The sequence below is a fragment of the Somniosus microcephalus genome, chromosome 15, assembly GCF_052327205.1.
Source record: "Somniosus microcephalus isolate GS21.2 chromosome 15, FLI_Smic_1.0, whole genome shotgun sequence".
In the NCBI taxonomy this organism is placed as follows: Eukaryota; Metazoa; Chordata; class Chondrichthyes; order Squaliformes; family Somniosidae; genus Somniosus; species Somniosus microcephalus.
Genome location: NC_141001.1, coordinates 48,249,633 through 48,262,736, shown reverse-complemented (window position 1 = coordinate 48,262,736; position 13,104 = coordinate 48,249,633). Strand labels below are relative to the sequence as shown.

The window sequence follows — 13,104 nt, the reverse complement described above, 5'->3', positions numbered from 1 at the left end:
AGTATATTAGTGAGAATAACATAGGCGCTGTATATTAGTGAGAATAACACAGGCGCTGTATATTAGTGAGAATAACACAGGCGCAGTATATTAGTGAGAATAACACGCGCAGAATATTAGTGAGAATAACACAGGCGCAGTATATTAGTGAGAATAACACGGGCGCAGTATATTAGTGAGAATAACAGGCGCTGTATATTAGTGAGAATAACATAGGTGCAGTATATTAGTGAGAATAACACAGGCGCAGTATATTAGTGAGAATAACATAGGCGCTGTATATTAGTGAGAATAACATAGGTGCAGTATATTAGTGAGAATAACACAGGCGCAGTATATTAGTGAGAATAACATAGGCGCTGTATATTAGTGAGAATAACACAGGTGCTGTATATTAGTGAGAATAACACAGGCGCAGTATATTAGTGAGAAAATCACAGGCGCTGTATCTTATAAAGACAGTCGAAGGCATTAACATTGTTCTCATCTCGGTCTAATTCATCTTTTGCAGCACAGCATGTCTTTCTCACCTTGTTTCACTGAGCCATACAATACATAGTATCTCACAACCACTGCTTCCAGCCTATATAGGTGGTGTAGAAAGTGACAGTATGGTTTGGGTGAGTCTTTCTTCGATAATGGCAGTATGGCATATTGCACTATAGCATTCTGCTTCCAGTGAGCAGCTGCCAGGATATGAATTGGACAGTCCAATTTCAGTTTGGGAATGAAACTCAAAAGCCTAGGTTTGAATGCCAACATTTAGCCCGAAGTCTGTGCGTGTGCGGGAGAATAGCCATATATGAAATCTGTTATCCCATCTGGTTTCAAACTGAATGGAAGGTTCTATTTGGTGTAGGCTAGCCAGGACTCGGTCAATTGTTTCCCTTTAAAGGGGCGAAACGGCCAATACTTCCAGGCAGGAAATGGCCCAACTAACAACAGATTTTAAAAGAAAAATGAACAAATGAAATTAAAATAATAAAATGCGATGACGAGAAAATTCCATCCAGTGACCAGTGGTCGGGTAACCACCCTAATTTTGGCTCTGCCAGTGATGCAAATTAAACCCTGCTCATATTTTCAGCCACATTCTGATTTTAAAGAGGATACTGTCCAAAACTGTCTTCTTGGCCATTAATGACTCTGTGCATTAGATGACTCAGTTTAGGCTTGCTTTTCCCTCAGGGATTTACATCCTTGATCGTCGTTATAGATGTCTGGAGGACTCGTGCAATCAGCTGACCTCGTTTATCTACAGCTTCTGTCAACAGTCTCGCCGACAGCGCATCATTCAGAGGAATCGCACGGAGCGCCTCTCTGACCTGCTGGACTGGAAGTACCTGGGACGGGTAAAGCTCAACAAACTTTCTCATAATTTAATTTTCAACTCTGATCAAGCTTTAGTGTCGTGGAGTTACCTATGACAATGTTTTACAAACTGGCCATCAACTTCACACCTTGTTTTCTTCATTATGTTCTGATTTCTTCACTCCCTATCCTTATTCTCTATTTTCTGCATTCTCTGCCATCACACGTTCGACATTTATTTCATCAGAAAATTGTCTACAGTAACTTTGTCAGAAGATCCGCAGAAACCCCTGGTTCTTCTCGTACCTGTCACAACACAAACATTACATCACTTCCAACAACTTCTGTGTCCACATGGCCATCTCTGGTGTATGCCAGGGCTCCATCCTTTATTTATTTTCTTTATCATTTATACTCTTACCCCCTAATACCATCTGAAAGGGTGGGGTCAGATTCCACATAAATGTCAAATATACCCAACTCTATCTCTCTGTCTTCTTCATCAATCCAACGGCTATTGCTATACTCTGCAACTGCCTGTTTGAGATTTAGATCTGAATGAGCCAAAATCATCTTTGGCTTAATACAGGAAACTTTGTGATATCCGGCACCGACGGGACCGAGCTGTTGCCGTCCCATCAAAACTGCCGGACAAACCAGCGCTAATGTTGAAACATACGGAGATTTTCAGCTCCGCGTGAATCAACAAACCCTGTTGCTTAGCAACAGCTTCAAAACAGTCAGCTGCAGCTTAAAAGCGTCTCTAGCTGAAGCTGTTGCTTAGCTACAGACCTTGCAGAGCCTGACTTGGAAAAAAAAAGCAACGAGAAGTAAAAAAACTTATAGGAAACGGCTCCTGAATTTTGCCGGTAGATAGAGCTTTCCGGACTTTTAACCTCCAGATAAACCAAAGTTTCCTTGTATTGGTAAAACTGAAGCTATCTTCTCCAGCCTCTGCCAGTAAACTGCCAAGTTTCCACCTCAGTCAAGAGGTATGGAACCTCACAAACTGCTCACCCCTGAACAGAGTTTCCTCTCCCGTATCTGCTCTACAAAGCCCACTTAATTCTACCACCTCAACATTGCTAGCCTCTGCTCCTACCTCCCTCCCACTGTTGCCGAAACTCTAGCCTGTGTGTTCATAATGTTGAGGTGCGATTTCTCTCTTTGCCTCCTGGCTAACCTCCCAAACATAACACTCCATAAATTACAACTCAATTGAAACATTGCTATCCAAATCCCGACAGTCTCACATTCCCATCATCCCTGTCCTCTTGACCTGAAGCTTCTCATCCTCTTAAAATCCTTCCATGGCCTTCCATCGCCTTGACCTGAGTGATTTCCTCCTGTTTTACGTACCTGCATGCATCCTCCACTCCTCTGAGAGTTACTCCTTAACCCCCACGCCTACACTGGTGGCTGCTGTCAAACACTGCACTCCTGCCCTTTGGAAATCCCCATCTAGACCCCTCCACCTTGACACCTTCCTCCCTGCGTTTAAAAGCCTCCTCAAAAACCTCTCTTTGACCATACCCCTGCCCCTTTGCTTTCCCTTTTATTTTTCCTGCTTATCCTCCATGTTTTTCCTCCTCGATGTAAAGCACTTTCAGAGGTCTTTCTGTACATGAAGAACACTACAGAACTGTTGATGTTTTTTGTTGTTGACTCTCTGCATGAGGAGTGAGAGTGATGTTGAGGAGTGAGAGTGATGTTGAGGAGTGAGAGTGATGTTGTGTCTTTGTACAAGGTCTTGGGAGACATTGCCTCTTTGTAAATGAAGTGCCTTCATGATTGTCTTTTCAGTATTACGTACATGCAAGACAACTGGCGTTAGCAAAGGCTTTTCCAGATTCCTTTACGTCATCTCTCTGGGAGCCAGAGGTGGTAAGTGATTTCTTTATTTGTTGACTTAGCTGTTTATACCAAATCGAAATTGTACATTATCAGTTTAATCAAAGTATTTTCTGTGTCTTTCTCAATAAGCAAATAGTGGTTTCTTCTAAAGTAGCTTCCTGCGACTTTTATACATCATTACATAACACTTGTTTCTATTAACACTCCACTAATCGTTTAAGAGGAAATCTATATTTACATTATTCCTGGGACTTGTTCGGACTATAGAACAACTGACAAAATTAAATGGTTTGTGTTTTTCCCCTTTTTTGGTTCTCTTCCTAAATGTCTTTAAAAAAAAAAAAAAAAATTAAGTCAATAAAAAGTCATATGTAACTCCTACAAATCCACTCCTGCCCGCCCCTCCTCAGCAGCATAGTTGCATGTTTGTGTAAAGCTACGCACTTCAGTCAATCGTTCAAAATCAAATATTGAGAAATTTCAATTTTAAAACGTTTTAAGCAATTCAGAGCCCCTTTAAATACGTTTGGACTTCAAGACCTGGTTGAAACTTGGTTAGATGAGGGAAAAATTGATTTTTGTTTCTGTTTCTTCCAAAATCATATTTGAAACTTAACACTTTTTTGAGGGAAAAGTTCATTAAAAATCTTTAAATTCTTTCAAGACATGTTGCAGCTTTGACGGAAGAAGTTGCTCCAAGTTTCTCTTTACCTCTTCAACGCTATCGTTAAACATACAACAAAAAAAAACTCTAATTCCAAACGAAGCTCAAATAAGAAAGTGGAAAAAGTGGTTAAACTTCCTAAGAAGGCGGACAGGTTATCTATCCCCAGCCTTGGCGATGAGTTGGGATCAGTTTTGTAGAAATTGTTTCCTTTTTCTGCTGCCGTTCTCTCTGTCTCTCTCAGCCTCTGAGGTACAAACAGGGGCACAAACTTCTTCCCTTCTCTCATAACATGATTTAAATAACCCTGAGAGACTCTTTCAAAAAGGGGACAACATCTGGCAAAATAGAAGTGGAACTTACTTCATCATCACTTCCCCATATTTTTCGCCGGATTTAAGCATTTTTCCGAATTAAAAAAAAAATTTCACCATGGGTCTAAAAATTGTTTGTTTTAGCCTCCTTCCAGCGGCCATTGTACATGTGATGCGCCTCCACTTGTGTTGTTCCAAAGTGCGGCCGCCGCTCAGTCCCTGGGAATGGACTAGACGCGTCTGGCCCCTCACCCCTCACTCTCTCTCCTTTCACTGCCTCTCGATCCCTCCCTCTGTCTCCCCCTAACCCTGTCTATCACTCTCCTCCCTCTGACCCGTCTGTCTGTCTGTCTCTCGCGCGCTCTCTGTCTCTCGCGCGCTCTCTGTCTCTCGCGCGCTCTCTGTCTCTCGCCCGCTCTCTGTCTCTCGCCCGCTCTCTGTCTCTCGCCCGCTCTCTGTCTCGCGCCCGCTCTCTGTCTCGCGCCCGCTCTCTGTCTCGCGCCCGCTCTCTGTCTCGCGCCCGCTCTCTGTCTCGCGCCCGCTCTCTGTCTCGCGCCCGCTCTCTGTCTCGCGCCCGCTCTCTGTCTCGCGCCCGCTCTCTGGCTCCCGCCCGCTCGCTCCCCCTCGCGCCCGCCCGCTCTCCCCCTCGCGCCCGCCCGCTCTCCCCCTCGCGCGCGCGCGCCCGCCCGCTCTCCCCCTCGCGCCCGCCCTCCCCCTCGCGCCCGCCCGCCCTCGTGGCTCTCTCTGCCCCCCCCCAGTGGCTCTCTCTGCCCCCCCCCAGTGTCTCTCTCTGCCCCCGCCCCCAGTCTCTCTCTGCCCCCCCAGTGTCTCTCTCTGCCCCCCCAGTGTCTCTCTCTGCCCCCGCCCCCAGTCTCTCTCTGACCCCCAGTGTCTCTCTCTGCGCCCCCCCCCCCGTGGCTCTCTCTCTGCCCCCCCCCCGTGTCTCTCTCTGCCCCCCCAGTGTCTCTCTCTGCCCCCGCCCCCAGGGTCTCTCTCTGCCCCCCCCCCCAGTGGCGCTCTCTGCCCCCCCCCCCAGTGTCTCTCTCTGCCCCCGCCCCCAGCCTCTCTCTGCCCCCCAGTGTCTCTCTCTGCGCCCCCCCCCCCCCCGTGGCTCTCTCTCTGCCCCCCCAGTCTCTCCCTCTCTTCCCCCAGTGGGTGCAGCGAGTAGGCGCCGAAGCCCACCCCTGCGGCCCTAAAGAACGAGCCTGTGGGACATGATTGAGCAGAGCGCCTGCACGATGGAGCCTGCTCCAGCAGGACAGTGCGACCAGCAACATCTGGTGCGCGGCAGCCTCGAGGTATCTGCGGTACTGCGCACCTGTGCAGTTTAGGGGGAACAGTGGTGTCAGGACATGCTTGAGGAGAAGATTTTCATACTTGTCATTCAGGCTGCTATCCCCCTAAGGTTACTTGAAACAAAGTATTTGCAAATTTTAATCTTAATGACTTGGAGATTTAAAAAATTAGCATTTTTCTTAAATTGCGTCAGTGACATTGTGTCACTCTCTGTGATGCTCTTATGTGAGCCTTTGTGCTCCAACCTTCGTACTGTATCACTTTCTGCAACTCTCAGCTCATAGGGATAGCCTGTGTAATGTAGGGGACTCTTGAGCCCTTGCCACCATGTTCTTGGCCTTCAGTGTTACATCCTCCATATCATGATTTGGATAGTGAGGCTGTCCATTCTGCCAGTACCTCAGATTTTATCAGTGTTGCCCTTCATCAACCGTAAACCTTTTTTGCTGTGATGGTGTTGACATATTTCTGTTCATATAATATTTTAGAATGGAGTAAATATGACCTGTTCGAATATCTACATGAAAAGTGTGGTATGTATGAATTAAGTGATCATTTCTGGGGAGTGAGAGGCTGGAAATAGAGCCCCTATACTGAGTAAACAACAAGGTGGTTGATCCAAGCACAGGAGCAGCTATTCTGCGGAGCATCTAAAAAAAAACTCTGCTCGTCATCACGGTTTTCCTACCTTATAGAAATGAAAGATTCCACTCTTTTAAGATCTACAAAATTCGCAGTAAAGTTTGTTGGTTATTGTAATGTGATAATGCCAAACAATTTTATGCTGAATTTCTACATTTAGACTTTAGAAGTTTTCTGATGTATCCAAAAAGCATTCTGACCTGACCAGGTCCCTGACTCCCAGTGTTGCAGACAGATTTCCTGACCGTGCTGCTCCATGCCTTTTGACGAGCTGGCCTTTCAGGAGATTAGGCTGGAATCTGCATTTGGGAACTGGTACAGCTGATCTGGGACTGTCCTGGATGATTTATTATGTATTTGATTGGATACTGTTTAACTGTTGTGTCTCGGGGAGTACCATTGGGTCACACGACCCAGTTTTTGTGTTGTGATTGGCCTGTCCTAATATTATACAGTATAATGTTTAACAGTCACCATGAGACACTGATGAGCTTTGTCCAATTTGCAACAATCTGAATACAGGGAAACAATGTAATAATGTAACTGCATCATTTGTTCATTTTCCCTTGTGAAGTTGAATTACCATACCTTTTTCTTAAATTGTAGAGTGAAGGTTTCAGTTACCCAAGGCCTGCTTCCAAACCACCATCCCCAGCTACCTCCCTCCATTCCAGCCCCTACCACAGTGAAACCGAGGAGGACGAAGAACGATACAATGAAGAGGAAGAAGCTGAGAAAGACCGAATGAACATAAAACCAATTGCTGTGATCAATTCAAAATTGGAGAAGAGAAGGGTGAAGAAAAAGAGCCATGCCAGTGAGCCAACATCCACAGGAAGCCTTAACCACAGCTCTAGTGACCCTGAAAACCATAGTGATGTGGGGATAGAGGAAAGAAACTAGAGCCACTCGAGAAATTATTAATGATAAGTATAGGGCTGCCACATTTTACCAACTCCTAAACTGGATGAGGTGATTGGGGAGGTTAAGAATTAGACAGAGGGTGAGATTATGACTTGAGTTTGAATGTTTGCTTTTGGCTATTGGGGAAAAATTGTCCAAAACCATAATGACTTCGATGATTAATGCTTCCAAGTCATGAGACACGGAAGTAAATAAAGACAAAACTGGACTTTTGATGTCTGGTATTTGAAATTTCTGGACAATCCACTCAAAACCTGACTGGTGCAAAACAGTATGGGTGGCAACCCAAAATAGTCAGACGATTTAAAGAGATAGTAGACCCACAGTGGCTCAGTTAGACTGAACAAAATCTGCACGAATGTCTTTGTTGCATGTTTTTTTCCATACAAGTTAGCACGACATCATGTTTCTTATACATGTTTAAAGCAGATGGTACATTTGAAATAGATACTTCAGCATCCAGAACAGAATCTATAGAAAATAATAGGCACTTTTAGTGAATTGCACAGCTGTGACGAGGAGTTCAAAATATTGCACATCAAAAACGTGAAAATTTAGTTTAAGTAATTCATAACTATTAGCTGGACTCCATATTTATATACACCAACTCATAAGGCTCTCGGTTAATAATTCTCTCTGTTATACACTCACCCTCATTATAAGGCACTGAGTTATACATTATCACAATCAGATGGAAAATTTGCAAAATTTGTTTGTTGATTGCTAAATATATCTTTTATGGTTTTTAAAGGAGCTGTGTTCCTTGTTTTATATTTTAATATAACAATAAACGGGAACAAAAGATTAGGGCAGTACTTTTTGTTCAAAGTACTCCGTTTTATTGAGAAAAAAGATAACTCACAAAGACCTTGTGTGATTTTTTTTTTAATGAGCAGCCAGGAAGCAGATTAGGTTAATTGTGCCTCCCAGCTAGACTCCTCTGTGGCATCTCCAGCCTGGAGCAACGCCACCAGAAGTGGTGGGGGCTGTAACATTGGACTGGCCTGAGAGTCTATCCCGAGATGCCCAACCCTGGAATTGTTTCCCCTCAACAAACCCACCCCCACAGTTATAAAACAACTGGTCAACACATGTGGACACACATGTGGAGAATGGGCATTTGGGTACACTCATGGAGGGCACCAATGTCAGTGCCCCCAGGGGAACAGTACAGAAAACTGGGGGATAGAAAGTTTTTCAGATAGGACATAGCACTTTAAAAAGAAAAATTGGGCCTACAGCTCCTTTTAATTTCTAAAGAGAGACAAGATGGTTGTTTTCCAAATCTTGGAACCCCAAAATTTGGAAATTGAGAAATTTACAGTTTCAGTGATATTTCTTCCATTGTGAACACCCTGTGAATGTGATGACTGCTCTCACTCTGCTCAGCTTCTGCAGTTTCTTGTAACTCCTGCTGCTGTTCGGTTTGGGTGTGTTTTCTCTGTTGAAGGCAAGCTTGGGGAATTTTAATGCATCAGTAAATAAATATATTCTAAGTGAGAGTGCTGGGTGAAGCAATGTGACAAACAGTTATTTTAAAGGCATGCAAATAAAACAAATTACTTTTTTAGTTTGGATGTCAATTTTTTTTCTGTATTTCTCACCTCCTCTCCCCCCACCCCCCCTCCACCTGCTTGAAAGCACTGACTGGCCGAGGTACAGTTCCGTGGTACCGCCTGCTACTCGTCCAAGTGGCCATTCTTCATATATAGGCAAAGGCAATGAGTGTTGACATGATACCAGCTGACCCCAATTCTGTTGCCACCTGATGTCCACATGTACAATAGTAATAACTTACGTTTCTAAAGAAAGCAAGAAAAAACTTGCATTTATATGACGCCTTTCATGACCTCAGGACATCGTGAAGCATTTTACAGCCAATGAAGTACTTTGTTGTAATGTAGGGAAAGGCGGCTGCCTATTTGTGCACAGCAATGACCCACAAACAGCAATGAGATAAATGACCAGATAAGCTGTTTTAGTAATGTTGGCTGAATGTTAAACACCAAGCAAACTCCCCCTGCTCTTCTTAGAAAAGTGCCATGGATCTTTTAAGTCCACCAGAGAGGGCAGATGGGGCCTCGGTTTCATCCGAAAGATGGCACCTCTGACAGTGCGACGTTCCATCACTGTTGCACTGAAATATCAGACTGGATTATACACTCGGGTCTCTGGAGTGGAACTTGGACCTATGACCACCTGACTCAGAGACGAGAGTGCTACCAGTTGACACCTAGAGCAATAAAACTGTTAGATACTGACCAATGAAAACCGGGATAATGTGAGTTATGATCCAGAATGAGAAACATGATCCTGCATAGGTTAATATCAACTGATTAGATAGAAAGGCATATCTCTGTAGATTCCTGCTGTGTGTCTGATTTTTTTTTTTAACTGATATTCCTAGACAAGGCCACCACAGAGGCTGAAAAGTGTAGAAAACAAGACAAGGTAATCAGGAAATGGGTAGCAAATGACAGGAAACTTGGGTTTTAAAAGTTTGATGATTGTAAGATTGAGGGAGGTAAGAAGTTCCACGGGTGTTACATTCTGGGAAAGAATTAATTAAAATAAGAAACAGTAAAATTAATCTTGATTTCAACACAAGTGAGGCTTCAAGGAGGAGGCAAAGTGTGTATGACAATATATTTGCAGCTTAGCTGGACCAAGAAAGGAAACTGCAGAGGAACACTGACCATAATGTGTGGAGAGAGACCGAATGATTGCAATGGGGAGAGCAACAGGTTGGAGGATTGCTGTGAAGGGAATCGCACATCAGACAGTAGCTTCTTGTGTCCTGTCCAGGTGTGCAAGAAAAAGATTAGAAGAGCCTTCTTGGATAGGGGGGCAGCATTCCAATCTGGGACAGACTGGGGCTTTACAAAGAATTGGGTTCTGTGGGAAGAGAGAGCAGATTCTGACTTGGATAAGGAGCTGGTTGCATGTGCGAAGACAGTAATGGTAGTGGTTTTGCATAGGAACCAGTTACTAGTGGTGTCCCACTGGTATCAGTGTTAGGACCGTTATTCTTCACTGACTTTACCAATGATAACATAAAAGGGAACCCAAAAGTTTTCTACAGGTATATAAATAGTAAACGGGTAGTAAGGGGAGGGTTGGGGCCTATTAGGGACCAAAATGGAGATCTACGCATGGAGGCAGAGGGTATGCCTGAGGTACTAAATGAGTACTTTGTGTCTGTCTTTACTAAGGAAGAAGATGCTGCCAAAGTCATAGTGAAAGAGGAGGTAGTTGACATGTTGGATGGGATAAAAATTGATAAAGGGGAGGTAACGGCTGGCTGTACTTAAAGTAGATAAGTCCCCAGGACTGGATGGGATGCATCCTAGGATGCTGAGGGAAGTATGGAGGTACTAGCCATAATCTTCTAATCCTCCTTAGATACAGGGGTGGTGCCAGAGGACTGGAGAATTGCAAATGTTACACCCTTGTTCAAGAAGGGTGTAAGGATAAACCCAGCAACTACAGGCCAGTCCGTTTAACCTCGGTAGCGGGGAAGCTTTTAGAAACTATAATCCGGGACAAAATTAACAGTCACTTGGACAAGTATGGAGTAATTAAGGAAAGTCAGCACGGATTTGTCAAAGGCAAATCGTGTTTTACTAACTTGATTGAAATTTTTGATGAGGTAACAGAGAGGGTTGATGTAGTGTACAAGGATTTCCAAAAGGTGTTTGATAAAGTGCCACATAATAGACTTGCCAGCAAAGTTGAAGCCCATGGAATAAAAGGGATAGTGGCAGCATGGATACAAAATTGGCTAAGTGACAGGAAACAGAGAGTAGTGGTGAACGGTTGTATTTTGGACTGGAGGAAGGTGCACAGTGGTGTTCCCCAGGAGTCGGTACTGGGACCACTGATTTTCTTGATATATATTAATGACTTGGACTTGGGTGTACAGGGCACAATTTCAAAATTTGCAGATGACACAAAACTTAGCAGATGAAATTTAACGCAGAAAAGTGCGAAGTGATACATTTTGGTAGGAAGAACGAGGAGAGGCAATATAAACTAAAGGGTACCATTCTAAAGGTGGTGCATGAACAGAGAGACCTGGGGGGTGTATGTGCACAAATCTTTGAAGGTGGCAGGGTAGGTTGAGAAAGCGGTTAAAAAAACATACGGGATCCTGGCTTCATAAATAGAGGCATAGAGTATAAAAGCAAGGAAGTTATGATGAACCTTTATGGTTCGGCCTCAACTGGAGTATTGTGTCCAATTCTGGGCCCCGCACTTTAGAAAGAATGTGAAGGCCTTAGAGAGGGTGCAGAAAAGATTTACAAGAATGGTTCCAGGGATGAGGGACTTCAGTTACGTGGAAAAACTGGAGAAGCTGGGGTTGTTCTCCTTAGAGCAGAGAAGATTAAGAGATTGGATAGAGGTGTTCAAAATAATGAGTAGTCTAGACAGAGTAGATAGAGAGAAACTGTTCCCATTGGCGGAAAGGTCGAGAACCAGAGGACACAGATTTAAGGTGATTGGCAGAAGAACCAAAGGCAATATGAGGAAAAACTTTTTTACGCAGCGAGTGGTTATGATCTGGAATGCACTGACTGACAGGGTGGTGGAGGCAGATTTACTCATGGCTTTCAAAAGGGAATTGGATAAGTACCTGAAGGAAAAAAAATTGTAGGGTTACAGGGAAAGGGTGAGGGAGTGGGACTAGCTGAAGTGCTCTTGCAGAGAGCTGGCATGGACTCGATGGGCCGAATGGCCTCCTGTGCTGTAACCATTCTATGATTCTATGAGTTGAATGAAGGTATTGAGGGAACTGTCTGCATATTTGCGGATGATACAATGATATGTGTGGGTGTAAGGTCCTTAACTGAGTAGCATAGATTACAAACAGATCTGAATACGATGGGGTAATGGGCCAGCATCTGGCAAATGTCTTTTAGTATAGCTAAATGTAGTGTTATGTACTTGGGTAGGGGCAACACTAAGCATGTGTACACCCTTCAGGGTTGTGTGCTCAAGGCTACTTAGTGAGAGAAAAACCTGGATGTTGCAGTGCATAAATCTGTGAAGATTCATGACCAGTGTTTTGACGTTATTACAAAAGTGAATACAATGTTAGAATGTATTGCCAGCACAATTAAATACAAAACAAGGAATACTATTCTGTCTCTGTAGAAGCCCCTGGTTGGGCCTCATCTGGAATACTATGTCCAGTTTTGGTCCCCTCACATGGTGGGTAATATTGAGGCCCTGGAAAAGATTCAAAGGAGGGCCTTGTGCTGGGTGCCTAGTTTAAAAGTCCTTTGTTACCCCATAGGCAGCTAGGGCTTTTAACTCTAGAAAAACGTAGACTTCAAGGAGATTTTAAAATAATGAAAGGATTACACTCAGTTCAGGTAGATAGGCTATTCAGTCTAGGTAGGTTAAGGAAGAGCAGGGGACATAAATATAAGTTACGTAAGCAGAGTACCAGTTAGATGTTCAAAGAGAGCCGTTGACCTCTGGAGCAAGTTGCCGTCGTGTGCAGTGAGTGGGGATTCACTGCATGAATTAAAAAGGGAGATGGACGAGTTCCTGAGTGGGGCCAACATAGTATATAGAAAGTAGGTGGGTACTGGGGGATGTTGCTCCTGGTCAACATGGTCCCCTGGTAATTGATCACCTCGGGTCAGAGAGGAATTCCCTCCATTTTTTCCTTAAATTAACCCAAGTCTTTTTTCTTTATTTTGCTTCTCCCCTGAGATTACTTGGCTGCTGGGTTCGGATTGGGTGGGGGCGGAGAGGGTGGGGGGAGTGGGTGGGGTGGGTGGGGGCAGGGGAGAGTAGGTGGGGGAGAGTGGAGTGGGTGGTGGGGTGGGTGATGTGTAGAGGTCACCGCATGATAGTACAGGACAGACTCAATGGACCAGCTGGTCTTTTACCATCCTCTGTTTACACATGTAAGAGGGGAAAATAGTATTTGGCACAAAAGAAAAAACTAAGTTACTTGGAAGCAGCTCTAATAATAGATACATAGATAGATACATAGAAGATAGGAGCAGGAGTAGGCCATTCGGCCCTTCGTGCCTGCTCCGCCATTTAATGAGATCATGGCTGATCCTTTAATTCAGTATCCCGTCC

The 13,104-nt window shown here is 44.3% G+C and overlaps 1 protein-coding gene across 1 annotated transcript in view; it reads left to right on the top strand.

Annotated features, from left to right (window-relative positions):
• LOC147106716 (glycogen [starch] synthase, muscle-like) overlaps positions 1-8,575 on the top strand; it is a 129,094-nt gene extending 120,519 nt beyond the window's left edge. Inside the window, exons 14-16 of the mRNA XM_086007772.1 lie at positions 1,189-1,352; positions 3,115-3,195; positions 6,688-8,575. Of these exons, the coding sequence (XP_085863898.1) occupies positions 1,189-1,352; positions 3,115-3,195; positions 6,688-6,984 (542 nt within the window). The 3' untranslated portion in view covers positions 6,985-8,575. The remainder of the gene's footprint in view (positions 1-1,188; positions 1,353-3,114; positions 3,196-6,687) is intronic.
• Positions 8,576-13,104: the final 4,529 nt, after the last annotated feature.